This window comes from Lagopus leucura, unplaced genomic scaffold (genome assembly GCF_019238085.1).
Source record: "Lagopus leucura isolate 7727_CA_CO unplaced genomic scaffold, USGS_WTPT01 Super-Scaffold_100002, whole genome shotgun sequence".
NCBI classification, from domain to species: Eukaryota; Metazoa; Chordata; class Aves; order Galliformes; family Phasianidae; genus Lagopus; species Lagopus leucura.
Window position 1 is genome coordinate 23,013,886 of NW_024962263.1, and position 27,798 is coordinate 23,041,683.

Genomic DNA, 27,798 nt, shown 5'->3' on the forward strand with positions numbered 1-27,798 from the left:
AAGAAGCCATGCAAATATGAGTTGCTACAAAATTGTTTAAGATCATCAACATACCAAATTGCTAAATGCATAAATATGCAATGAGAATACCTGTATTTACATTACAGAATATAAAAGTTGCAAGAAAGCATCCTCTTTTGAACTGATAAAGCTCAATAGAGCATTAAGCATTTCATCTGTGTTTGCTTCAAGTGTTGCTTTATGCTGCCCCCCCACAAACTGCCTACAGAATAACAGACTGAATACTCAGAGTTATTTAAGCAGAGTGTACTTCTATATACAGATGGCAGTCTTTACAACTTGTTCATTCCAGCACATCATCTTTATATTAGATACACCTGAAGTTATTTATGGTATGGTATTGACGAAGTTTTTAAGAAGCATGCGGTCTTTCAGTACAGGCATCTGAAATGAGATCCACTATGGCCACTGCTTTAGCTATAATCTGGGAAGTAGTACTAGCAAGGCTAGACAATTAGATTTAAATAAAACATACACTGTATGTTATCTGTAGGGTTTGTGTGACAGTGCACTATGTCTTTATTTAGCAACAGTAATTACTATCATCCAGCATAAGCTGCAACTGCTGAATAAGTGTTCACATAACATTCAGGGATGGTTCCAAAACGGGTTCTTCAGAGTCTCTAACGTAACCACTAGTACAGTAAGGCACCAGTTAATGGAATAGTTCACAAGTGGTTTGGGCATATGCCAGTAAATCTTCCACATTCCATGTATCTTCAGCTCTACACAGCAGTATGAACAACCACAATGAACACATGGAACACCAAAGAACATCTAATGAGAAGACATGGAAACTTCTGCAGGCCACTGAAATACTCACCACCACCAACTAGTACGGGCAGAGAACTTATTCATAAATCAAATGCCTACATTTCAAACAACAGTTTGTTCTGAAGAGAAGTATGAATGCCTTGCACTTTTACTCTTCCATCTATTTGCAGACAGTCCTATATTCCAAATAGTCCTCGTAGGAAGGAAAAAGGCTGGGTATTTCAACCATTTGATTTCAACACCTTGATTTATAAAATGGATTGCCTTCAGAGAGTGAAACTGCTTTAAAACACATCATTTCATTATACTTTCAAATTAAAATACAAAAAAATATTACTTTAGCAATTTGATGAAATTTTTACTAAGGAATCACATTCAACCCAACTAGAGATTTTTTCCACAAATCAAACTACTCATATTTTAGCGATAAGAATGAAAAAAAACTTCAAAAAATTGTTCAAGGAATTTTAATAAGGATTAGCAGTGTAGCAAAACTTCAAGATATATGAATGAGAAAATGAAAAATAAGAGGAATTTTAAAAAAACAGTTCAGAGTTGATATTCTGCAGCAGGTTTCTGTGCAGCACTCTCGACCTTTATTCCTTTTGGCAGTTATTGTTCGAGAAAAAGGAAAACATAGACGTGTGCAGACTCATAGAATCACCAAGCTTGGAAAAGACCTCCAAGACCATCCAGTCCAACTGTCCACTCACCATCAATATTTCCTACTAAACCATGTCTTTTAGTACAACATCTAAACGTTTCTTGAACATCTCCAGGGATGGCAACTCAATCACCTCCCTGTGCAGCCCCTTCCAGCATCTAACCATTCTTCTGGAGAATCAATTTTTCCTAATATCCAACCTGAACCTCCCTCAGCGCAACTTGAGGCCATTCCCTCTTGTCCAAATAGTGTGCAAGTCATTAATGTATTTGATGGTGTATAGTTGAATAACATATTTACTTTGTAGCTTCTTTATGTATAAATTATAGGAAAAAATGTGATGTAACAAACATACAATTATACTTGTACAGTTAAGTTCTCACTTTCTACATGAAAGCAATCTCAAAAGTCAGAGAACCAAGGTACTGACACAGTCCATTATGCAATGCTGCTAAAAACAATACATTTCGAAGACAGACTGGTTTGCCATCCTTGAAAAGGCTTCACATTCCTAAGTGAAAGATCAGCAGAGAAAGTTAAAATGTGCGTTACAATGGCACTTTTGATGATTCTAATTAAAAGCATAAACGTGGAAGCAAAGCAAAATCTTTTGTCTTACAATGACACAGAAAAAGCTAAATGGTTAGCTCCAAACATCCTGCAAGTAACGTTTTGCTTCTCGAAGCATGGCCATGGTTTTCATTGCTTCCAATTTGTCAACTTCCATTTCTGTACTTAAAATGTCCAATAAAGCATCACTTACATCATCAGCCATGTGCTTCTTATCTCTGGGGGAGAAAAAAAAAAAGAAGGAAAATGCAAAACACTGTATTTTTCCTTTTATCAACAGTTTAAGAAGCTGTAATACTGGAAAAGATAAAAAACAGACAAGAACAGCTTATATATTGTATGTATATGTATTATGTATGGCAAGAGATCCACTGAGTTTTCACACAGCTGAGCATTGACAAGAACAAAGGTTTCTCTCGAACAAATATTACATGGTAATATACAAGGAAAAAAAATATTGGATCCTCAGCTGAGCTGTCACAAACTAATTCTTTTATTTTAGGGAGAACCGGACATGTTGAAGTACGTTATATAGTAACTATATAGTTCCAAAACTATACAGCGCACATAAAAATCCTCACTTATTATCAACGTTATTTTTAATTCAAACAGTACACATTAATTTCTGCAGGAGAAAATACTGACATTGAGCCCCGCGTTCAAACAACTCTCCATTTCTCAACACTCTCTCTAAGAATACGAAACATCCAGGTAAGTTACTGTTCACAAGCAAGGCTTTACTGTAAAGTGTATTACTACTATGGAACTTCATAATGGCAACAGAACTTTGAAGTCTGGAATGAAAAACCTTAAATTTCTAGGTTCAGGTAGCATCCTGGTCCATCAAAGTGTGGAATGCAGCAGACATTTCTGCTGCCTCACCACTGTGTGTTTTATCACCACATGTATTCCAGTATTTAATTTTCTTAAGAGCAATCTATTAGTTTGAAGCCTATTACAGCTCAGTTGAATACTAAAACAGAAAAATAAATAACAAGCAACTGAAGCAGCAGGGGAACTTCATGGTTACAAGCTATATGTTTACTGATGGACACAATAAATTCTGGTGTTCCAGAAAGGAAGTTTCAGTGTCATGCTGCTCCTTTTATTCAGACACCTGTAACTCTTTCTAAAGCTTCAAACTTTTGCTAACTCTGTTCTCTTTCTGAGACGGTCCATGACACTCTACTTACCCACATACATAGAAGTAACCACTCTCTTTCAGCAGGACTCTGGCAACTTCCTTTGCATAAAGCCTAATGACATCTTGCACATACTTAGGCTGAGCTACTTCTGCTGTTGAAGAGTCTCTTGAGAAACAAACCTTCAGATGAGTTAATGTCCCATTTTCAAGAAAACATCTGAGCTCATCTCTGAAAGGCAATAAAAAGTGTTAGTAATAGCTCGGAGATAAACATCCCCTCATGAATACAAATGAGACACACAGAATTTTAAATAGTGAACTTGCTTGAATAAATAATCTCTATCCTGATGCCGACAACCAAAGAAGAGCCATGTCTCTCCAAATTCCCAGTTTGTATGTTCTTCTCTCAGTTTCTGCCTGAACAGAAAAGAAAAAAAAATATTAATGTACTGACTTTATGTAAATGTATGTAAATCCAATCCTGTTTTATCAAGTGCAGAAACTAAAACTCATATAGTGTAATTCTCATTTATGATAGTGCTTCTCTGCCTGCCCTGAGGCTTATTAATGTGAAATGACTTAAGGTAAATAACCTTCCTTTTCTGATTTTGTTGAGTACTCACTTCTAGCCCAGCTCAAATTCAATCAACTTCAAAGCTTTTTTTTTGTTGTTTGTTTGTTTTTGTCATAACTTCACACTAGAATAGTCAGGTATGGCACTTCTGAACATCTCACAGAACAATTCTGATTGCTGAATAAGGAGTAATTGTTACCCCTAAACTTTCATTGGAAGCACTGTAAAAATACCTGGGGAAAACTCAGCACAAATCATTTTCAGCATCTAGCTGCAGAAGACTGGAAGAATTCAGGAACAACAATCAATTTACTACTATACCATCAGAAAAGTTATTTCATTTTCTTCAAATAACGCTAAAGAAATTACTTTACAGGGGTTTTAGCTGAAACTGCCTAGTTACATTTGAGAGATCTTATTTAACATTGATCAAATATGTATGGAATGCTACAAATCCTTGAAAATAAAACACAAAATAACTCTGAGAGAAAGGAATGTTTAAGGGATAAAATTAAGTAAATAGTGAGGATTGTACACAATATTTTGCTTACAGCAGATTCGTGCAGTCAGAAGCACGTAAAAAATTCTACCTCTCAGTTTTCTTTCTTTTTAAACATATCAGTGGTGGTGATCTCACTTTTTTTGCAAGTTTCTTTATGCCTTACAAAATCAAGCTGCTGTAGGAGGAAAGAAAGGCATCTACCTTTGAAGCCATGCAAGTAGCAGAACTAATAAAAAGAGCACTGTCTGTAGATAAGCAAAAAATAGCAGTGTCCCTGGTCAAAATATACACTAAATGTTTATGTTTGTTTTCTATGGTTGTTTTGGTTTGGTTTTGTTACTTTTTTTTGGCTTCCACAGAGTTCTTTAAGTGTCATAAAGAGGAAACAGGATAAAAAATAAAACAGTAAGCAATAGTTCATACATATATTTGTGAAATTTCCACTGCTGTTTTTTAGTTTAACAGCAATATCAAATACAAAAACATACAAAAAACCAACAATTTTTTTCCCAAATTAAAAAATAAAAATATCCGAGCCTGTATTTTTTTCTCAACATTAAAAGGCTGCTTTCCATGTAGAAGTTTGGCACATACCTATGTTGCAGGAAACCAATAAATGGTGCAATTCCCGTTCCTGGACCAACCATCACAAAAGGGACAGATGGGTCTGAAGGTAAGTGAAAAGTATTGTTTGGACGAGCAAAAATAGATATCTAAAATGAAATTAGATAGAAGATAATCAAAGAATATTTGTAAGACATAAAATAGCATAGAATTCTTTGATCCTTCAGTATGTTGATGTATTATGAGTGCACATACCCTTCAAAATCCTGCATTTCAGAGTTTATTTGTAATGCCACACATTTGGAATAAAATTACAGGAGTTGCTGAACAACACATCCTATTTACGGATTTACCAATCCATCTACAGAGAAACCAGACAAAGCCAAATAAACATGAGCTTCTGATTGTGAAAACTGACTGCACCTTACATTTGCTGAATGCAGTCTTAGAACTCACTGAAAGCTTGGTATGCAAAAGGAAGCAGTAAACTAACCATACTAACTGTTACAGGAAACTCACTTTTATCTTATCTATTTATTTATTTCTAACATTGCAAAAACTCTGGCAGGGGTAAGGATTTGTTCACAGTAAACTGAAGTCTACTGAATCTGAGCTTGCTTTCTAATTTTCACACACACACACACACACACACACACACACACAAAATTACATGATCTCCAAACAGATCACGTTTGAATCAACAAAGAATCAGCAGTTGACCTTCACCCACTAAAGTCATAAGCAAGAATGTGACTTATTTTGCATGTTAATTAGGAATTTATTTCAATTTCCTTTCAAGTTTAAGGAGTTAAATGCTAGGCCATGTTATTTAAAGTTTGTTCTGTAAACTTGAGTGGTTTATCCCTACTCCCCTCCTTATCACTAAATCACCACGCTGTTCAACAGGATTAATTTTCCTACTGAATGATTATTAAAAAAGAAAAGTATAATTCTTGCTGGAGGAATGATATTCATATTACTGTAATACTATTTCAAGCTACTCTCGAGTTAGCAGGCTACCATTCCTATTAAGAATTCCAAACTTGCCAATCCTAAAAAAGAATAATTCAACTAGTATACGCATTTGTTCTGTAAAGTTTTTGCAATTAATCTAAGATGTTTTTGCACAGGATCACTCTCATCCACTTTGCACTAGTACTTTATATACCTTTCTAATAGATATGCATTGCTGAACATTTATTTGTGCTGGATTCTAGCTTGCAAAGCAGATGTAAATGGTTCTGAATTTTATTCTGATTCAACTTGTAACAATCCCTTTGTTCTCCTTTTCAATCCACTCTTTCTCAAGTTTGATCTTAAACGTATTGCAAGTCAACTATATTTTAAATAAATAGTGATGTGACAATTAGAATAAGGTTCACCATGCACATATCAGTTTTTCCTTTGATTTAGGTTTTAAAGATAACTGTGGATTTTCTTTCCATTTTGCCAAAGACCTTGTATTATAAGCAGAGTTTTCTTGTAACCAATGTATAAGCTTGTTTCAATTTTATTGAACAAATATAGCACCAGTAGCTCTTCTGCCATATTATATACAATACTACATATATTATATACTGCAGTATACTCTAACATATACACCATAAAATATCTTGAGTAGGAAGGGATCCACAAGGAACAAGTCCAACTTGTGACTCTACAAAGAAAAACCTAAGAGTTAAAACACATCTAAGAATGTTGTCCAAATGCTTCCTGAACACCAACAGGCCTGGAGCAATGAGCACTTAGCTGGGGAGTTTGTTTCCATATCACAGAATCAGAGTTTGTTCCAGTGCCTGAACACCCACCCTATGAAGAACTTTCTCCTAACACCCAACCTGAACTTCCCCCATGAAGCTTTAAGCCACTTTGGATTACAAAGATAAAAGAGAGATGAAAGAAGAGTATCATCTCCCAATAACAGCCATTATACCAGAACATCTTTAACGCACAGCAGAAATACCACAGAAGACTGTTCTCTGTATCACATTCAGTAACTCAGCCCTTTCAAACTGTGAAAGGTCTGTCCCCCTACAGTCTGCCTGCCTTTCCTGAAGTGACCAGGTGCTTCTCAAACTGCTATAACCATTTAACTGGTTTCTTAGTTCATGAAAGTACATTCCAAGACTCATTTAGGACTACAGCGGGGTGATGACTGGCCTTTCAGCAACTGGAAGTTTCACTGCGCAAGTATCTGTAACTAAATTAAAATGTAAGATTTAGCAACTTATCAATGCACTTTTAAACATATTACAGAGTGAAGGGGAATCTTAAAAGAATGCAAAATGCAGATGCATACAGCCCCTGCCAAAACAGCTGTTTTACATCAGAGAAGTAAGCAATGAAAACTACAATTATTTCAAACATGCACAAATCTAAAGGTTAATGGAATTTAAATGTAACATTCATACCTTTTCAGTTGGAGAACTTTCTCTTTTTATATCCTGCATGTCTTTATTGGTGTGCAGCAGAGGTGCAACTAACTCAGCAAGCCAGCCTGTACAAACTCCCTTGCGTAAGACAGGTCTCGTGGGACAGGCAGGAAACTCCACAATATTAAACACAAAACACAGTTTTCCTGGCTGATACAAGTTTGAACTGTAAAGGAACAAGTTTTGTTATTTTTTTTTCTTCAAAGAATTATTAACTTGAGATAACACTGCTATCCTTCCTGCACTGCAAGTCCATTTTCAACCCAAACAACCTCACTGAAATCAAGATTCTCAGTTACCTCAGTTCAGTTACCTTTGTGAGATCTATAAGCAATTATAAAGCTTCCTAGGGCTGGAATCAGAGGCCAATGCTGACAGGATGGAATTAGAATTCCTCTCTATCAGGTTTTCATATGTGTGAATTTGCCCTTGAGAATTCTACCAAACTCTTATCAGACACACAAAACAACACTGTTTGAAATAGCAAAATCCTGTGGTTTTTGTTTGGTTGGCTTGGTTTGTTTCTAAGTTTGATAACAGGGACTTCATTAATCACTTCTATCTCTCTGTTTTATTCTACGGAAGTCCTCTTTAGATATATTACCCTCTTTAGATATATTGCTTTCACTGAATTAACTTGCAGAAGACCTGAAGTACTACTCATGCTATTGCTGTTCTTTTTTTTCCCCTTATGAAGGAATAAAGGCAATATTGTAATAGGCAAACTGGGAACAAAAACCACCATGGGCAGGAACTGCCTCCTACAGTAACTTCTCAGGAAACCAGAGGGAAACCTGTCAGAAAGAGGGAGCTAGGCAAAGAAGCATCTGAGACCATGAACCTCAAAAAAAGAAAAATAAAATAAAATAAAAATGCAGATATCCAAAGGCAAGGAAGGCCCTCTGGAAAGATGTAATGTTACACTATTGAACACAAATAGCTGGATTCTGATCTTCCAAGTCAGACTACACACATTATCAGGAACAGCACAAGGTCCTGGCAGTGAGTAAAGCTCCAGTCCCAGTGAAGAATTAGAAAAAGCCACATGCTTCACAAGTCAAGACTCATCCAGACCATCAATGACTACTCTGCTTTGCTCAAAAGCTACATTAAGTAAATTTCAGTAATGACTGGTAAAAATCAAAAGCAAATTCAATCTTCTAGGAAAAATTCAGGGTAAAGACAACATTACAACTTCTTCACTCAGGGACAGCCACATGCTCCTTCCAAAAATAAAGGCAGAGTTCAAAGTATTCTTACTGCCCCACTCAGATGAACACAGACCTGCAGAATCGCTTTTCACCAAGAGGAGTTTTATGCACTTGCCTACCTGTGTCTTTGCAATGTGGGAAAAAGGGGTGAGAAAAGGGAGCAGCAGGGCCTAAGATTTCAAGTTGATAAAGACAAATTCAACACTACATGGGAGATAAAAAAATGTCTAACTGGAATGACCTTACAGAAATATTTTGAAGTTCATTCTCTAAAAAAAATTGTAATGTGCACACACACACTTAAGAAAAAAACACAGCTAAATTACAAAGAAGATATGATTGAATACTTTGTTACCTTGAAACTGAATAGGATCTGGCCTGTAATTTAGGGAGATGTTCTGGAAAAAACAAAAACAAAAAAAACCCATCACTTATAATTTTATTCACCCCAATAAAAATCAAAATATAATTTAGCAGATGTCTACAGGTAACAAGCACAGTGTAATTGTACTGTACTAAGACTGAGTGGTTTTATCTCATACATAAACCGTTAAGAGTGGAACTGTGATAGATTTATTTATTTATTTATCTAGATTTTGTGGATCATCTGCTACAAATTTGATAAATAAGACCAGAACAGTTAATTTATGGGGTTCATGATCAACTAAAAATGATTGTAAAGCACACAGAAGAGATGACGGTAGTTAGTGGACAAAGTAAAGCTTCAAATTTCATTTCCTTCCCCTTTAAAACAAGTGTGCTTTGTGGAATTGAAAAATTCTGGAAATACAAATTACTTGTTTGAATGTTTCCTACATATAATGTCCTGAAAGCAGGTGCACCAGTCTAATTTCAAACTCCTATGAATGCCAACATACATTTTTTAAATGAACACTGGAAAAAAAGAAGCCCCTCCCCCCCCAAAGCTCAGCAACACCTGGAGCTTTCAGCAGTATCCATTCAAAACTGAGAGAGGAGTTTACTAGGCATTCTTGTAATTAAAGGTCCACTATATGCTATGTGTACATACAACTACATCTAACTGCCCTCATACATACATATGTATGTATGTTCACATACACAAAAGGTCAAACTCACTGATGTCTCCGCAAGAATGACCTAGCATTGCAGACTGCACATTTTGGCTGAGGAGAAGAGTACATTAAAAGAAGAAAAGGACACATCACAAAATGAACAGGGCTGTGGAGAACAGTGACAAGAAGCAAGAAATACCAGAATACACACACTTAAATAACAAGAAAAAATACAGTACAATTCAGCTGCTTTTTAGTTGTTTTCCATGTGTGCCCCCTTTTCGTGTATGCTTTCCCCAGCACATGGACTTAAATATGTCTTAAAGACACTTCTCACACAGGTTGCAAGCCAGAGGTGAGACAAACTAGTTCACTGAAATCACTTAAAGAAGATACCAAGCCCATTTAGCACATTACTTCCCTGGGAACAACACATTCTAAAAAAAACTTTCAGAACTTCATTTTATTCAGTTCAGTTGTTACAGCACATTCCATGCCACCTTTGAGAAGTTAAGTCATTTTGCTACCAGCAAGAAGACTCAAGTATTTGTATCAAGTGGAGCAGAGTTGCTATCTTTAAATCCCTACAATTTACTAAGAAGGAGTAATGGAGAACATGATCACAAGGCTATAAAAAGCAATTGCTTTGTTTCGTATAATGAAACACAACAGGAAATTCTGTTTTTTAATCTGGAAAGTAACTGCTATTATTTTAAGAGGAGTTTGATATACCTGCAGTTTTAGTCTTATTCCTTCAAAGTTTTACACAATGAACTCAGCAAGTGTATTAGATGTATCTTAAAACACCAATATTCTGGGAAAAGCTTTTTGTAAAAGCCCAAGAGAAGAACACAAGGGCAGAGATATCAGGGGATATACAAACACGTCTTTCAAACTGTAACCAGCTGAAGAATTGGTTCTTAAAAACACTACTCTTACAAACACCTTATTTTTATGCACAGAACCAATTCAGAGTCATTAAAAGCACAGGTATGCAACTAAGTGCAGAACAAAGGCCACACACAACCACTGGTGAACAGAGTGACTGCCCCTAACATTTGAATTTGATGACTACGAATACTATAGCATTTCTAACTGAAGAGTGTCTGCATCTTAAGAAACTGAATGCTTAGTTTGATGCATTTTTCAGAATGAACTAAAACCAGTTAAGTCTTAATCACTCACCAATTAACAGGTTAAGTGAAGGCTTGCAGCTTGGAAAAGCGCGAAGTAAATCCAGCAAGCAAACATTAGACTCTCTAATAAAATGAACATAGTCAGAGGCTCCTTGTTTGCTGCAGAGCTCCTGAAGCCTCCGTTTTTCTCCTGCATTACTGGTGCATTCTACAAGGGCTCGCAAAAATGCCTGAAGGAAAGAAAGCAAGTAGAAGGTAAATAATTTGTCCAGTTGGGGAAACGTTGACAAATCTACGAAAAGCTTGAATTGCCTGTGGAAAGGAAGTGGTCAGCTTGCAGGTTAATGGTTAATACAAACTACAATTTATTTTCCAAAACTCACTTTCATCTACCATGAATAATTTAAATTCTTCCTGCCACCCCTCACCCCCAAAGCCTGGGAAAAGCTAGCAGGTCAGAAAATCCTACTTTGCCTGAACAGGAGAAAAGATAGATAAACAGACTTAACCAATTTCCAGATAAATACTAAATTTATGAGATACTTGATTTATGTATTGGCACTTTAGAAAGCAGCCCCATAACACAAATTAATTCAAGACAAAACACCATTTGCTAAATTGCAGAAGCTGGGAAGGGAATAATACAAAGTCTTAGAAGTTATATTACTGTAAATAAAGTATGGAATTTATGAATCATATAAATGTTGCTGCAGTGTTTTATTATGTACTGCAAGAATATGTAACATTAACACTTAATAAAATTAAATAGAGTGCTGAAAGATAAAAGTAAAAATCAGATGTAAATAGTTCCAGGGTTTTTTTGTTGTAGTTGTTTGTGTGCGTGTGTGTTTGCTTTCCAAAAGATAAAAATAAACATAGTATTTAGAAAGAAGAGTGATCCAAAACACCAAATGCAATCAGAGTACATATTTTATGCAAAAGATTACTGCAAAAATAACCTAGTGTTTGGGCAAACTCAAAATCCAGAAAATAATTTTGATTATGGACTTACAGCCCATTCTACACTGAACATGAAATAAAACGGGTTATAATAACTGGCTTGCTTGATATTCCCTAGCCAGCACTCTGCGTACTACTACTGTTGAAAAGAATTTTCAAAAACTGCCAAATTAAATGAAGTACTGAACAGGCTGTACAAGTTGAGAGATTCTGTTCTACAGCACACTGTCTAATAATGACATATACTGGATCCTGCTTGTGAAATTAACTTTTATGACAAGTCCTTCCAAAAACTGATTACTTTCATAGACCCAACCAACACAGCTGGTTAACATCGTGCTTTATCTTTAAAATGTGTTTTGACAAAACCAGAAATACCCATGCATTTTCAGTTGCAAGCTTCCACTTTCTCGCAAGTACAAAATACAAGGGAAATAATATCCATGCATTGTGTGAACAAACATACAAGCAAAAATTTTTCACTGAATTCTGCCAGTTAGTAAGATGCGCAAGAAAAACTTTTAAATATTTAAAAGACATTCTGCTTGTGTAGAGCAATATGTGTATTTCCAGGGACAAAACAGGACCAACACGGTTGGGCTATCTTTAGTGAGACAAATGATTTGTCATTAATGCCTACAGCTCAATTCTGTCAGCCTTCCAGTTAGCTTGCATCAAAGATCTAGCACTTTTATGTCCAGTTCCTTTATGAAACAAAGTACAAAAGAATGAGGATACAGGTTTCAGTATCTTACAATTTGCCCAATATAGCACTAAAAGCAAAATTTCTTAGAATAAAGGATCAGCAGCGTGCAAGCTGACAATCCCTATTCATCAAGAAACATGGTAACTACACATGAAGCAAGGAACTCATAGAAACCACACAGCATAGAATTACTATGGATCTCACTTCAAAAGAAGAAATACAAACACCTTTTTGGGAATTGCTCTTAGTTCCAGACACCAGGTTAGAATGAACTTCAGAGTACTTCTCTCAGGGATGTGTTGTGGACGTGTTGCTCCTATTTGGGAGAAGAATACATTCAGTTCTGTAGGATGAATTCAAGTGATTAGTGAAAATTACAAACTAGACAGCAAGACAGTTTTCCAAGGAAAAGGCAAAAAGGTTAACAGGAAAGAAGGAATACAATAAGAGAAGTATATATACGTAAATACATTTTGCCAGACCACTGAACGCCTTTTTGCCACTTACGGTGTTGAGAAATGCAGAGGAATGCTAACAAGCAAAGGGACCGTCCACATTTTTTTCCACCTCCATTAATAAACACTCCTTAAAAAACAGAACATGCTTTCTAACGATTGAAACAAAGTTGTACACAGCCAGTGCCCAGGTAGACCTTCTGAGGCTCAGCAGATCACAGGCATTTCTCTACAAGCAAAAAAAAACCTGTCCTGTACTGTCCTCTCATGAAGGAGGAGCACTTCATCCACTGAGTCATTCTTTATGGAGTCAGTCAGGCTGAAGTCAGGCTCAACATCCTTGTGTTATGCCACACTAAAACAGATATTCCCCATTCTAAGATAACCCTAAAAGGAATACAGGATCACTTATGGGAAAAAACACTTATTAATTAATAAGTTCTGCATGTCTGAAAATGTTTCATTACAGACTGAACTTGCACATTGGGATTTATCTTGATGTTTCTTGGCTTCCATTTCTAGCTACTCGTTCTTACTGTCCTTTTCTCCATTTTCAAGAGTCCTTTATTGGAAATTTCAGTGTAAGAATATAACTATATAACTTGCTAAATTATCTCTTTGTATCAGCATTAATTGATTCAACTCATGCTATAAAAAGCAAAACTAGTTTTTAGACAGAAAGTGGATTCCATAAACGTAATGCAAGAAAGAGAAAAAATTTGTTTTTTCCTGCAACATTCAGACAGATTTTCAAAGTAATTAATCTTCCTTTAAAGATGCTCATACAACAAAAAACAACTTTTTTTATTAACTTCTAGAAAAAATAGAACTTGAACAATAGACTGTTAACTAATTTCTGTTTTGTCCCTTCATTTGATCCCATGCACTTCATCAAAGAATCACATGCTGAACAAAGAGAGGTTGTAAGAAGAATTCATTGGATTTCCCACTAAATCTTGCAGACATGCATCAGATGCACAGCTCTCTATTCATACTCATCTCTTCTCCTAGGTTTTTCAGCTTTCTTCATTTGGTAGACCCGCAACCATAATACTTATTGCAAATTCCTCAGTAAAGTGAAGACAGTTGAAGGGACAACAATCTCCTATGGAAAGGAACTCAAGAACATTGCCAGAAATTGTGAAGCTGCATTATGCAGCTTAAGTCTTTGGTACAGACTGGCAACAGCAAGTAATGAAGTCACAGTAACTTAATGAGTCTATCTATGCTCACCAGGGCAGCTCCAAAGAAACTGTTTAAGTTCATACTTACAATGGGCATTATTGAGCATGTAATCTTGGAGGTCACTGGACCTTTTCTTAAATAAAAACTCTATCTGGCAATAATTTTGCTCAACTGCTAGCTCAAATAGAGGTGAAACAGTTGGATGCAAACTCCTTAGAGAAGCACTTTCCTTCGTGCCAGCAAAGACAACAGAGGTGATTCTGGCACAGTACATATGATGTGTAAAAAGTCAGCATGATTTGCATTGGGTTGCCCAGAAGACTCAAGAGCAGAACCAGGATCTTTGATTCTCTGCACTACAGCATAGAGCTTTCCATAACTATTCATTTCAACTCAAAAGCAGGCATGACCTTTTAAATACAAGATATGGCAAAAAGTGCTGCATTAAGCAGCCAGAGATGCAAACACCTAGACTATTCATACATAAGAAGAAAGGAATGATATTCCCAGTTTCAAACCACTATTATACCAGAGATTCTCTCAGCTTTACCATGGAAGGACTATTAGTTCTTGATATATAAGCAAAATGAACATTCACTTGGCTATACAGCTTCTGTTGCACAGTAGAAGTGCTCTGATACTAAACAACTCAACGTGCCCTGTTCAAACAGCTTTACACTCTCTGTGTAACATAAGTATTGCAGACGGGAGCTACTGAAGGCAGAGACAAAAGAGTATCTCTCTGTGACTACTGACAGAGACTCTGAGCATTACCTCAACCTACAGAGAGATTTAAGTTTTATGCAGCCAGATAGCAGGGTTCTGATTTGTACAGAGTAACTTGCTAGCCTTTAGGAGGGACCAAACTTCAAACCCACTTTCCTACTAAGATTTGATGTTTTAGCCCTCCACTGCTTCCTCCTCCATGTTCTCCTCCTTTATTGCTTTCTCTGAAGCTGCACTTGACTCCTTAAAATTGTAAATACTGTAAACAGTGCAAACAGGTGACAATGCTTAGAGTTTAGGCATTTGCAAGACTAGCCCTGATCTGAAGGAAGGAAGTTAAAAAGCCAGACTGGCTCTGCAGACATGGGGCTCATCGTCAGCACAGGGACCAGCAACTTATGTCATGCCAAATTGAAAAACAAATATGAAACAGAAACAACAAAACAACATGAACATGTAAAAAATTCATCAGATCTACATGGGATACAAGCAATATTGTTTGTTGGCAGAGAGGGGTGTTAAGGGAAGGAATATAAATTCTCTGCTGCACTCATCATTCCCAAGTAGCCCCTGTACTCATCAGGAAAGGACTGGCTCCTAATTACATCCTAAACCTTCTTGTGCATGTGTAGCTGCCTCGGGGATGGTAACACTTAAATGGCAGTTAGATTTGTGCATTCCATCTGTACTGTTTTGATTATTTTGTCCTTCCAAATCTCTAAATTATGGATCAAGGACTGAGGAAAAGGTATGAACAGTACATTAGAAGGCACAGGATCCCAATAAGAAGTGCAAATTCCCCATCTTGAAGATCAAGTAGGGTATACCAGAGCAAGAAACCTAAGAGAATGTAAACCTTTGCAAACACCAGAGCTTTTATGCACCACTGTAGCATGGCATACATTGGGAAAGTGAATGGAAATGTTATGTTACTGCCTGTCATATAAACCTACCTCATCAACAAACATGTTACTCATCAAGGCCAGGAACAAGGGTCCATTTAAATTTCATACTTAAGGAACAGTTTGTGCAGCCCTCAGTGATCCAGGGAATCTTGCAGTGGGAAATGATTTACTGGCAGACTGGAGCAACACAGACCCCTACTCCATCTTACTGATCTGGAAGCACGATTCAGCACCACCATTACGACACCAATTGCATGGCCAGGATAGAGTAATTCTCATAGGTCCTGTTAGTAGTACGTGGACATATCTTGAATCTTACACATCCCTTTACGAGGAATGGGACCATAAAACTCAACAAAACTGATACACATAAACCAACAAGCCCCTTAAAAAGCATCATACAGCAGCAGTAAGTCTTATATTCCAGGAGTGCAGCCCTCCAAGGATGTAGGGCAGATGAATGTGAAAGGGAGATTTTACTTTCAGCTGGAGAAATGTTAGGTTATGTGCACAGAAGCAGAGAAGATGAGTGACAGAAGAATCTCAATGACAGGATCAAGTTCCCTTTCTTAAGCTAAGTCATTAACAGTACAAAGAGGAGCAGATTTTATGTGCCCACTCCTGATTTCTGGCATACCTCTACAAAATAACAGTTGCGTGGCAATACCTAAGTTCAAAATGCTAAAAACTATGCATACCAACTACTACTATCACAGAGAGGAAAATCTGTTCATAACCAACGTATCACATCTTACCTTTTTTTTTAGTGTCCTGCTTAACCTTTATACAAACAAAATTCTCTCCTTTTTCAGAAAGCCCCAAGATGTGAAGTAGTTCTTCCACCTCATTGACATTATTGGGACATATTACACAGAAAGCATCTCCAGGTTGGTAATCAAAGGCTGTATTCTGTTTGAAAATATGAAATCATTTCAATAAAACTGGAAAGTAAACCAAGGCCAACATCATCCCCATTCCTAACAACGGTCTTCCATTCATTAAAAAGGATGTGGCAAACAGTTTCTGAGTACTTCCTAAAACGTGTATTTAATTCAGTAGCATATCCATGGCACAACAAAGAAATGAATTTGACAGTCTTCGTTGGTTTCTGTGGAGCCATAACATTCTGAAAACAAATCATGCTTTGGACTTACAAAATGAATCAGCCTACGTTGACATCATGTTGCTGTACAGGAAATCTTTCTTGTCTTTTAACCATCAATTCTTTCTCTGCCAGTTATTATGCATAATACACATGCTTTTTACCCTTCACTTTATCCACTCATTAAAAACAAATTACAAAGCTATCACTAACTTACTGCAATATCAAGTTCTAAAAGCAACGCAGTTTTTACTGCATCTTCTCTAGTGAGCTGAGATGCCTTTGTAACTGGCACTTCGAAGGTTGTTCCTTCTGAAATCAGTGAGGACAGATGAGGATTCTGAAAAAGAGGACATGAGAACTTACACCAAAAAATGCAAATCAGCTGAATAACAGCTTACTAAAACAAGAAGAGGGAAAACATGTATCTTCTACAAACATAAGTGTTTATCTCTGCATTTTTTAAAATCACATCTAAGTAGTAACAGGCATATTTTCAACTATAAAAAGTCCATTTGTCTGAACAGTCCAATGGCCCTAAACTGTTATCAAATGAGGCTAGTTGTTGCCTTTCTCAAAAGCTCTTAAAAACAGCCACTTTGATTTTATGGGTTAGTCTCTCAGGAGTAGCTTATCATGAGTGCCCAATCTCTCTTTTTAAGCTCTACAGCACCCCTGTCAGCCTGAGTGTTGTAATAGCAGAGTGCTTTTAAATCTCCTTTCAGTATTTGGACAGTTGAACTCAACAACTTAGCCTCAGACCTGCTTCATTCACAAAGACTTGCCTGATAACCAGCACTTTTGACTGATCCCAGCTGCCATCTCTCTCATTTTGCATTGCTTGAGTACTTGGGGAACAGGGCCTTTGCCCTTTCAGCTGTGTTATCACATCCAGCTCCTTCACTGTTCCCTCACAGAATGACTAAAACATCTGCCGTTCGGCAATTAATCTGAAAAGTTTGAATCACACTTACCATTTCACTAAATGTGCCCACTTGAGATGATCACTAGTTTATGCTAATTCTTCTCCTTCTATAGCAGCTCTAATTTCTACATAACAAAAGCACACTGGTTTTTGATCTGCACTTCATCTTTTGTCTGTTATAGCAGAGTTATGGCCACTCTTCTACAATCACTAGTTTGTAAGTTATTAAATATGCAGCAATATTCTGAGCAATCTCACATCTTCAGGCATTCTGCAAGTACTAAAAATTTGAACTGAAATTGCACCATAATCCCTTCCAAAGGAAAATGTTTTCACTGTCTGAACACGATGAATTATTTATTTATATTAAATGAATTGAACACCGATGATTTTAATTTTAATTTTTCCTATTCCTGGCAGTGTCGTTCCTCTATCAAATTGTAATTCACTTAAAATACATTTTTACATCAGTGTCCTTAATTCATACAGTGAAAATTACTTTCTTAACATACAAATAGCTTTTTCACTTACAATTAAAAAACTCCCGTGGCCAGGGATGTATTTCCCTTAGATATGTAACCATTTGTTCTTTTTAGTAGCATGTTCTTACTGGAACTGGAGGCCTTCATCATTCAAAGTGAAGTTCTTACCTCCCCATGGGTGTCCTGAAACTGAACCTCTATATACTCTGGTGGCAGGGCAGGAATATTAAGAGCAGACTGAGAGATGGGAGGGACTGAGTGAACAAGTGAAGGTTCAGTGTCTGTAGCTGAAGCCACAACATTGATGTCAACCAATTTATGTGATGGACCATCAGAACTCCTCACTCCATCTTCTAAATTCAAATTCTGTATTTTTGAGCTTAAGTTCATTTCATGCCCAACATGTGAGTCTGCACTGACATCGTTGCTCATGCCTTCTTTTTCTTTCTGCAACAGAAATACTTCCTTGAGGGCAAGCCAAAGTCCATCAATCCAAGGATCAACCACTAGTTCCAATCTAAAGAGGGGGAGAGAAAAGAGAAGAAAAAATAAATTAAAAAAGACAAAAAAGGAATGGACTCGTTGTGAACTCATTGCGCTGTTAATTTAGAAATGACCAAAAAAAGTAAAAAACCTATTATAACAAAAAAATAATCCTGGTAACAAATATTTTCATTTAGTACTTAATACTATGCAAAAGTATATAGTCTGCAGTATACAGAAACCGCACTCTTTTTCCAGTTTCGCATTTTTATTTTCTTAGGCTGATCATCGTGACAGCAAGTTGAAAGCTTGGTAGCAAAACCTGCAGCTTTTCACAAGGAACAGAAACATCAATGCCTTAAAACAACGCTGCACTTTTACTATCCTAGAATGCAAAATATAATTTTTATGATTACGGTAATGTTTGTATTCTATTGCTTGTGTCATCATCCACAGAATCAGTAAAAACTGCACTTGAAAATAAACAAACCAAGACTGCAGCCTACTGGTCAGAGAGAGCAACAGAACAGGTAGGGAGCTGTTTTCTTACATCCCTCCTCTATTTTATAAAATAAAATTACTTTTACATAATTTCTCTACCAAAAAAAAAAAAAAAAGGATACTTTACAAAACATGGAGAAGAAAGTAAAACATACTTTAGAGTATGTCTAAAGCATTCCAACTGCACACATGCCATGGAACTGGCTTTGAGTCAACTTGGATTAGATTTTAACAAGCTTATCTTTATTTGGAACAACTTAGTTTATAAAACTGTTGCATGCCTTCCATTTTTAAAGGCATTACAGATGTCTGCTCAGACTTTAAAAATACAGTTGCACTGAATGGCAATTAAGATTGAAAATGACACACTATGTTCAGATGGCATTAATTCCTCAGAGGTGTCGGGTAATTGGGTTCAGCTGATTTTAGAGTTTAGCCAAAATAATATCTAAATATTACATATCAAAGAAACAAAATTCAAACGCGCTTGGTTCTTACCCTACACAATCATCTGCTAATCCTGTATCATAGAAATGCTGGGCACCGAGTTCTTGAAGTAGTCGGTCTACTGTCTTTCCACCGTTACAAAAGAACGTGTACTCTGAGTCTCCCAGACCTAAGACATACAAAGAAAAAAAGATTATGTCAGCCAGTCAGCCACAGAAGCTACACAAAGATCTGCAAATAAAACACAACTTTCTTACAGGCAAGCAAGATAACCTGATATATCAAAGCATATTGTATTTTGAGGACACTTCTATGACTTAAAAATAAATAAGTATATCTGTATTAGTCCCAAAGTATTGCTGAGAAAGTCATTCCTCCTACACAAATATAAGGTGAATTTATCTGAAAAATACTTTTCTTAGAAAGCATTTCTGAGGAATATTGTTTTAGATAGAGACTTGAAAAAATAATAATAAAAAAAACACCTTATCTCTCTGAGAGGAAAATGTAGAGAGCTGAAATAATTAGAAACGGAGTGAAGCTGATACTCTCTTCTGATAAATCGCACAGTATCTCCCCTTTAGATTGGAACTGTCATTACCACTATACCTTGTTTAGTAGTGATACATTCTATTACAAAGTGGCAGCATTTTAAGTGATTTAAAAATATCAAAACCTTAACAGTCACCAACATGTTCCATCAGATGGCACACTGCTATCGCTTAAAAAAGACAGGGGACTCGGGGGTTACAGTCAGTGGACTACATGGAAGACCTGAGTTATCTGAATCACCTTCAGAGAGATCAACTCTCTGAAGAGTTACTCTCTCTGTAGCTCATCTTAGCAGACATTTATTTAGCTGTCCCGAAGACCTCTGGTTATGCACCACTATCCACCACTAAGTGTGACATTCAAAATGAAAAGACCTATAGCAAATGCAAAGGGATGAGATGATGCTAAAAGCTTATTTACCATAAATATTTTACATTGCTGCACAGAAAAAAAAAACAATCACTCACAAAGCCAAGTAAACTCAGCTAGGAGTCCATAGGGATTTCACATGAAATAAAAACTTCAGCAACTACAGATAGTTAATATCACGTTTTGTTTACGGAAAGAAAATTGAACTATAAAAAGTTAATTGGTAGCCTGCATTCAGATCACTTCTGTGGTATTATTCCTTTATTGCACATAGAGATTGAGAAAAAACCCATAAAACTGTTGATACTGCAGAAATAAATAAAACAAAACCTTATTTAGAAGTATAACGCAAAATTACTCGCTGACAGGCAAGCGCTGCATCAGCATACAAAACACTGCCTCACCTAACAATCCGTACTGAAGATGTGCCAAATGATCAGGAGGCAAGGTCTTATCCCGGATTTTCTTAACAAACTTGCGGGCAGTGTCCGGTGGGTCGCCGGTACCCGTCGTGGAAATGACAATAACTACAGGATCCTTTTCTGTTTCCAAGTTGTACTACGAGCAATAGAAGAAGCAATTACAAGGTGCCATTTCATAACTACTTGAGGCTTTACACATTATTTTCCTTCTCCCAAAGGCACACAGAAAATTTTTAAATCACATCTTACAGAAAGCCTTTCAAATAATTGGAGATTATTTCAGGGGTGCAATCTATAATCTCGCTTGTGGTTTAAACCCAGTGTACAGAACCAACTGAACACAAGCATTGTAATGTGACTACCAGAAAGCATATGAACTGCTGGGTTGCTCCTCAGCCTCCTCTCTGCCATTACAAGCAACCCCATCTCCTTCAACCACTTTGTAAAGTTTTCAGTTTAAATTCATTCCCAGCATTCCAAGTTCAATGAGACAGTAGGGTCACGAGAAAATATAAATAAAGATGTCAAGAAACACTGTACAGTCATTTTAATCAGTTTCAGGACTGCAATTCAAAACGTCAGAGTACAACTTCTCTTCTAAACACTTTACTTAATAAGTCACTCAAATCTCCCCTCGTCCTCAAGGGATGTGGAGCTTACCTCTTACAAGGCAAAAAAAGATGAGAAACACAAAGACACAGATTATGAAGCAGCTCTGCCACTGTTAGTTTTCTCTTCACAACTTTCTTGAAGAGCCCAAGAACAGTTGCATGGAACTGCTTAAATGATCATCTACTACACATTCTCCTCTGCACATCTGAAGAGTTCAGGAAATACTGAAGAGTTCAGAAATACTGAACAACTGCATAAAGAACGGCCTTCTCCAACTGACTAGTACAGGCAAAACAAAAAAGATTTGCTTTGTCACCTAAGGCACAGACAAACTCTGTGAACCATGCAGATTGTGGAATAACCTGCCAGATCTAACTTACCCAGAGGAATTCATCAGAGGCCACACACAACTCAAGCAAGCTCTTGCTCCTGTTAGCTGTCATCCTGCCTTCCCCTCTCTAATTACACCTCATTTCTAGAAGTTCCCTTTGTTTACAGCAAAAATTAAGGGAACGGAAAAGCTTAAGTGATGAAATTTACAAAGGTGTAGAAATTATTTTTTCCCTCAGTACTTAATTCTCATATTCTCAACTCAGTGCACCTTTCCAACTCATCACTCTGAGTTGTCTTGCCAAATCTGACAAATGAGTTTAGTGGCAGGCCAATAATAGGGCTAGAAATATCCTGTCTGCTGCTTTTCTGAAACTAATCTCCAAAGCTATCAAAATGCAGAAGAAATGAATGGATGAATATAAGGATGATCTTCAGGTTCCCCACTTGCTGCACAAGCTTCCTTGTACGACCCTTCAACATGCTCACACTACATCATACTTACATTGAATAATACTCAGTAAACATTCATTCAAAAAGCAGACGTCCAGTTACAAAATGAATTGTATCCTAGACAAAGCAACTTGCTAAAAGGAATTTAAGTTACTTTTATAAACTTCTCACATTTTCAAGTGCATGAAGTGATAGGTTCTGTTCATCTCAGTTGAAATATTGCCACATTTTGTTTGTTTGCTTTTTTAGAGGACCTACTTTATGAAGGGAATTACAGTCCACCATGCTTTTTGTTAGATGACATGACAGAAACTAAGTTTTCAGACCTTTACCTGTGGATAACAGCAAATACTGAAAAGCCACTTCCTTAATTCAGGCAGGCTTCTTTTTTTTATTTTTTATTTTTTATTTTTTATTTTTTCTCCCTAGAATGCATCTCAAGTATGAACTGGAACAGACCCTTGTATTCAATAACAAGACACCACAAAAAGTCAAGATCACACTGGAGCCCAGACCTAACAGAGAGCAGACCTCAACATAACAAAAAAAGTGGAAAAACTGAGTGATCATTTCTGCTAACTGGAGAGTTGACCAGTAAATACCAAATTTATCCAGTACTGTGTATATAATTAGCTTTCAAAAAGTCACCAGACTGTTGTTAGAAACAAAGATTTACTGTGGCATTCACAGTTCTACTATGAAAAAGTATGTGAAAAGTATGAAAACCATTAGAAAGATTTGGCAGAAGGCTATCATGAGTCTGTAAGTCTCGTCCCAGTTACTGACTCTTAAAGACCTGAAAATCTGAAACCATTTTAGGTAGATAAATGTGCTCAGGCCTTGCTGCTATCGACAGCCACAACTCAAGCAAATGAAGAAAAATGCAGCCATTAAATACCTATTTTTCAAAGCAGCACAGAGTATCTCACCTTGTCCATCTCACTTAAACAGTGCATGTCAGCTTCAAGTCCATGGGCACCTGCTTGCAGACATATTTCCTCAGCTATGGCTTTTGCCTGTCCCTTCTGTGTTGCATAGAGGAGCAAAAATCTCCTTTTTAAATCGCAGCACATTTTCCAAAACAAGGAATGCTTTACTTATTTATTTTTTTAAAGACACTGCAGAAAAAAAAAGAGAAAGAAAATGTGAATTTACTGCAACAGCAAGATTTTGCACTCTTTGTCAGAGATACCTTAAGTGCACAACAGTATTGCTGTTTAACCTGGAAATTAGGTATCTGCTATGAAAAGAAGCCACTTCTCACAAGCAAGCTTTGCAGGGCACAGTGTTAAGGACTCGTGGTATTTACCACACATGCTGTACTGCAGTTACACTGCAATATGTAAAGTCAAGAATCTAGCACATAAGCAGTGCAAATAGACTGGCTCAAAATTAAATACTATTTTTATGATCTAAGTTTTATTTTCCACTTTAAGTTGGTGGCTGCCTTAGTCTCTTTTCTGAGATACATTTCAAAATAAAAGAATACACAGATTTGGTGACATCCAAATACAACTACAACAACTGATAAATATCTTTTAAATTCTTAATTTCATCTTCTCTGAAATCACTAATTTTTGCACAAATGCGCTTAGGCTTCATCCTCTGTGATTTTATTTTAGAAACAAATACTATTTTTCACTCCCCGATTCAAGAAGGTGCTTGTTACAGAAATGCAACTACAGCATCTATTTGTTTTGGATGTTGTTTCTTTTTGTTGAAATAAGAAAAAAATCTTAGAGAGATCTTCTGCAGGGTAAAATGCCACTCCTTCACAAAGTCTTGCAAGAAGTAGCATGAGTGAGATGCGTATCTTTGTCTATAAAACTTCTCTACTTCTCTCATTCAAACTTTTATGATTTCGACACAGACAGAATACAAAAGATACAAGGACAGTACCAAGGACTACTGAATGAGACAAGTAGAATATTTCTTATGCATATATTACAAATTAATCCTCTGCCGATATTTTGCTATTACTAGAGAGATGCAACAGAACCAAAATACCCAGAATTAAAACTCAGTAATTTCAGTTTCAAAATTGAGATTTTTTTCCACGTTCTTGCACCCAGCTTCTTGTATTTCGCCTACTGCCCACCCAGATTCAACTACATAACACATTCAGCCTACTAACCACACCACACATCAATTTGTGAAAACCTATTTCAAGATCATTTGAGGCATTATTTTTTGCTGTTTCTACCAGGGAAAATAGAAGAATACTGTACTCTGCGCACATGGCAAGACATTTCTCCCAACGCTACAAAGTAAAGTATCTCCTATTAGAATACATATATATATATTTAAAAGCACACTTGTGAATGAAAAGTGGTAAAACTAAGTGATAGCTTCTTAGGAGCACTCCGGCTGTGCCATACCTGAACTCTAAGAAAAATGCAATTACTGGAAAAATAAGGCTTTCATTGTATTTTGTACCTCTACGTTTCCCAGCATAATTTTTTACCTTAAATTGATTATATTCCCTACAGATATTTAAACAAATTCATTCAAATAACTCTTTTCATACAAGCAAAGTAATCCACAGAATGATTTCTTGCTCTCCTTTTTCAGAAGAAATTTTTGTTTGACAATACAGAAATTCAGAAGATTCATATTAAATACATTTTTAATACCCTCAATCTCTCTAGAAATACATATTAATCCTACTTCTACGCTATGCTTTCACCCTAATCGTTCTCCTGTCCGCAAGTGGAAATGCCTGGCTAAATAAATGGATAAAAAAAAGCAGTAAAGATGAAGTGGTGTTTCATTACTACATTCTTTCTCATACCTAACAAAGGAAGAAAGATTATCAGGTTTCCACTTGGGACGCATGGTACCACAGAAGTCTTGTATAGACAGAAATCTGGAAGCTAAGCAACCAACATGCTTCCTTTCAATTTGAAAACATGTGCATTGGATTTGGAGAGATGGATTGCTGTGTATATGTGAATCCCCAGATACCCTTCTAACTGGTGTTGGGTGCTAGTAGATTTATAGAGACAGAAGTCAGACCTACATCTCCTACAGAAGATGTGCAAACAAGAAAACTCACAGGGCCTAGAGGAAATCTAGAGGAAATTGTGCTAGATATGCATTCCTCCTGAGAGAAGGAACTGTGCATATTTAATGGTGCGTACATGTACTTGCCAAAAAGGACAAGGCCACAATGACATGATTCCTTGTAATTAGGCATAGATGGCTGTTTTGTAGGAATTTATCAATATTTTACAAGTCCATGATATTATCTGTTTCATTGCTGCTATTGATCCTGAAAATACAGCTTAATTAACTGATTAAACAACAGTTCAATTAACTGCTTGACAGTTAATTATGTCATTAATAGATTGAGAAATTGCTTTTATCTTGATTCACACCAAACAGTGTCCCTATGAAGCATTGTATCGCTGACATCAACCAGAAGAGCTTCAGGCACAGATTGTTCAAAGGATGCCTATTAAAGGAAAATGAGCCACACCTACCCGCAGACAAGTGTAGTCATAGAAGAGAAACACACTCACGTTCAGGGGAGAGTGTTGCCTACATCGCTCTTGCTTTCCTGCACTATACACTCTTCAAAGACGATATTCTATTTATGTGATATGGGTTCAACTGAAAAAAAAAGAGAAAAAAAAGATAAGAAAAGCATAATTCTTTTATACTGAGCTGTCTAGAGAAGTACTCTAATTTGGGTGCTATTACAAATTACAGATTTATAGGAGTTGAAAGGGGCCTCTACAATTTATTGAATCCAACACCAGTGCTAAAGCAGGTTCCCTACTGCAGTCACACAGGAAAGCATCCAGACAAGTCTTGAATATCTCCAGAGAAAGAGATTCCACAGCCTCTCCAGACAGCCTGTCCCAGTACTCTGTTACTCACACACTAAGGAATTTCCTTTTCATGTTGCATGGAACTTCCTGTGCTCCAGTTTTTTTTTTTTTACCTATTACCCCTTGATCTATCTGCACACCACCGAGAAGAATCTGGACCCGTCCACTTGTCTCCTGCTTTGGGTATTTATAAACAGTGATGAGATTCCCATCTAAGACTTTTCTTCTCCAGGCTGAACAGCCACAGCTCTCTCAGCTTTTCCTCATAAAGGAGATGCTCCAAGCCCTTTCTCATCCTCTGCTGCACCTTTTCTAGAAGTTCCCTGTCTCAAGCTGAGGAGCCCAGGATGTACTGGAGTACATGGTACTCCAGATCTGGCCTCACCAGGGCAGAGGAGAGGGGGAGGATCACCTTCCTCAACCTGCTGGCCACACTCTTTAGAAGGCATCCCAGGGTCCCACTGGCCTTCTTGGCTACAAGGGCGCACTGCTGGCTCGTGGCCAGCCTGCTGTCCACCAGGACACTGAGGCCTTTCTCTGTGCAGCTTCACAGAGCAACAGTGTTTTAACAGGTTTTATGTTGGCAGTCATGTGCCAAAAACCAATACAATGTTTAAGCTGGGAAAACAAACCAGGATTTGCTGATTGCAGGGTTGCTAGAATTAAGGTAGTTTGGTTAGGTTGTGGTTGGACTTGATGATCTTTGAGGTCTTTTCTAATCTGAGCAATTCTATGATTCCATGACTTAAACTAGGGCTTAACAAGAAACTAAGGAAGAAAATCTGCATTATAACTAATTTGATTTAGTACTCAGAAGAGTCAGAATACTCACAGTACTCAGAGTATTAACAGTGAGTCCATCAGCTCTGCATCCAACACGCTGTAGGACCAAGCAAGCTATCTATGCATGCCCTGACACGCTTTCATAGAGGCAGGGACACCAATACTGGTAGTTACACAGCTTTGAAGGGCTCTCACCACTTCTTATATATGTCTAAAGTGCAGGAGTCAAGCAGATGGGGCCAAGCTCTTTTCTGTGCTGTACAGCAATAGAACAAGGGGCAACAGGCACAAACTGCAACACAGAAGATCATATGAAGGTGAGAAAAATCTTTGAGGGCGTTAGAGCCCTGGAAGAGGCTGCACAGAGAGACTGTGGAGTCTCATTCTCTGGAGATATTCAAAACCCACCAGAGTGCTTTCCTGTACTAGCCCCTACAGGGAACCTGCTTTGCCGGGGACTGGCACTAGATGGTCTCCAGAGGTCCCTCCCAAACCCCCGGTTCTGCCAGCGAATGTCCCACAGGCCGGGCCAGCTGGCTAACGCACACGGTTTGGCAGCGCTTCATCCTGAGCGGCCGCAGACGGGATAAAAACAGAAGAAACTTCCGCAGTACCTTCACGCTTTTCCGTGAGCTTTAAGCTGGACGGCGACACTGCGACATCAAAGCCAGGCCAGTCCGTGCATCGTTTTGTTTTGTTTCTTTAACAGGAGCTGGCTTGCTGGGAATCACTTTCTCTCTGTCCCAGACAGCAGAATAGGTCCGTCCCCTTCCTCTCCCTCCGGGCTGAGACGAGAAGCGCGGAGTGAGGACACATCCGCTTTTATGTCACGTCCGGAAGCCAGAGCAGCCGGAACGCGGCAAGCCCCGGTTCCGTGCAGCTTGGCACCCCGGCACCCCGCAACCCGGCCCGGCAGCCTGCTCGCTTCGGGGCCCCGGCCC

At 37.5% G+C, this 27,798-nt stretch overlaps 1 protein-coding gene across 3 annotated transcripts; it reads right to left on the bottom strand.

The window, feature by feature from the left end:
* Nucleotides 1–1,530: 1,530 nt before the first annotated feature.
* Nucleotides 1,531–27,743, bottom strand: MTRR (5-methyltetrahydrofolate-homocysteine methyltransferase reductase). Of its 3 annotated transcripts, none has more exons than XM_042868858.1 (16): nucleotides 27,472–27,743; nucleotides 25,763–25,853; nucleotides 23,171–23,359; nucleotides 20,829–20,982; nucleotides 19,555–19,672; nucleotides 18,241–18,589; nucleotides 16,883–17,005; nucleotides 16,319–16,472; nucleotides 12,520–12,635; nucleotides 10,676–10,856; nucleotides 8,812–8,854; nucleotides 7,225–7,411; nucleotides 4,844–4,962; nucleotides 3,498–3,590; nucleotides 3,223–3,402; nucleotides 1,531–2,247 (listed from the first exon to the last, which is right to left on the bottom strand). In XM_042868858.1, exons 3-16 carry the CDS (start codon nucleotides 23,312–23,314, stop codon nucleotides 2,103–2,105), a joined length of 2,106 nt encoding a protein of 701 aa, XP_042724792.1. In that variant the 5' UTR covers nucleotides 23,315–23,359; nucleotides 25,763–25,853; nucleotides 27,472–27,743; the 3' UTR covers nucleotides 1,531–2,102. The 3 variants fall into 3 exon arrangements, with proteins under 3 accessions (XP_042724792.1, XP_042724793.1, XP_042724794.1); XM_042868859.1 differs by having other exon boundaries at nucleotides 25,724–25,853; XM_042868860.1 differs by having other exon boundaries at nucleotides 12,520–12,608; nucleotides 27,472–27,742.
* Nucleotides 27,744–27,798: the final 55 nt, after the last annotated feature.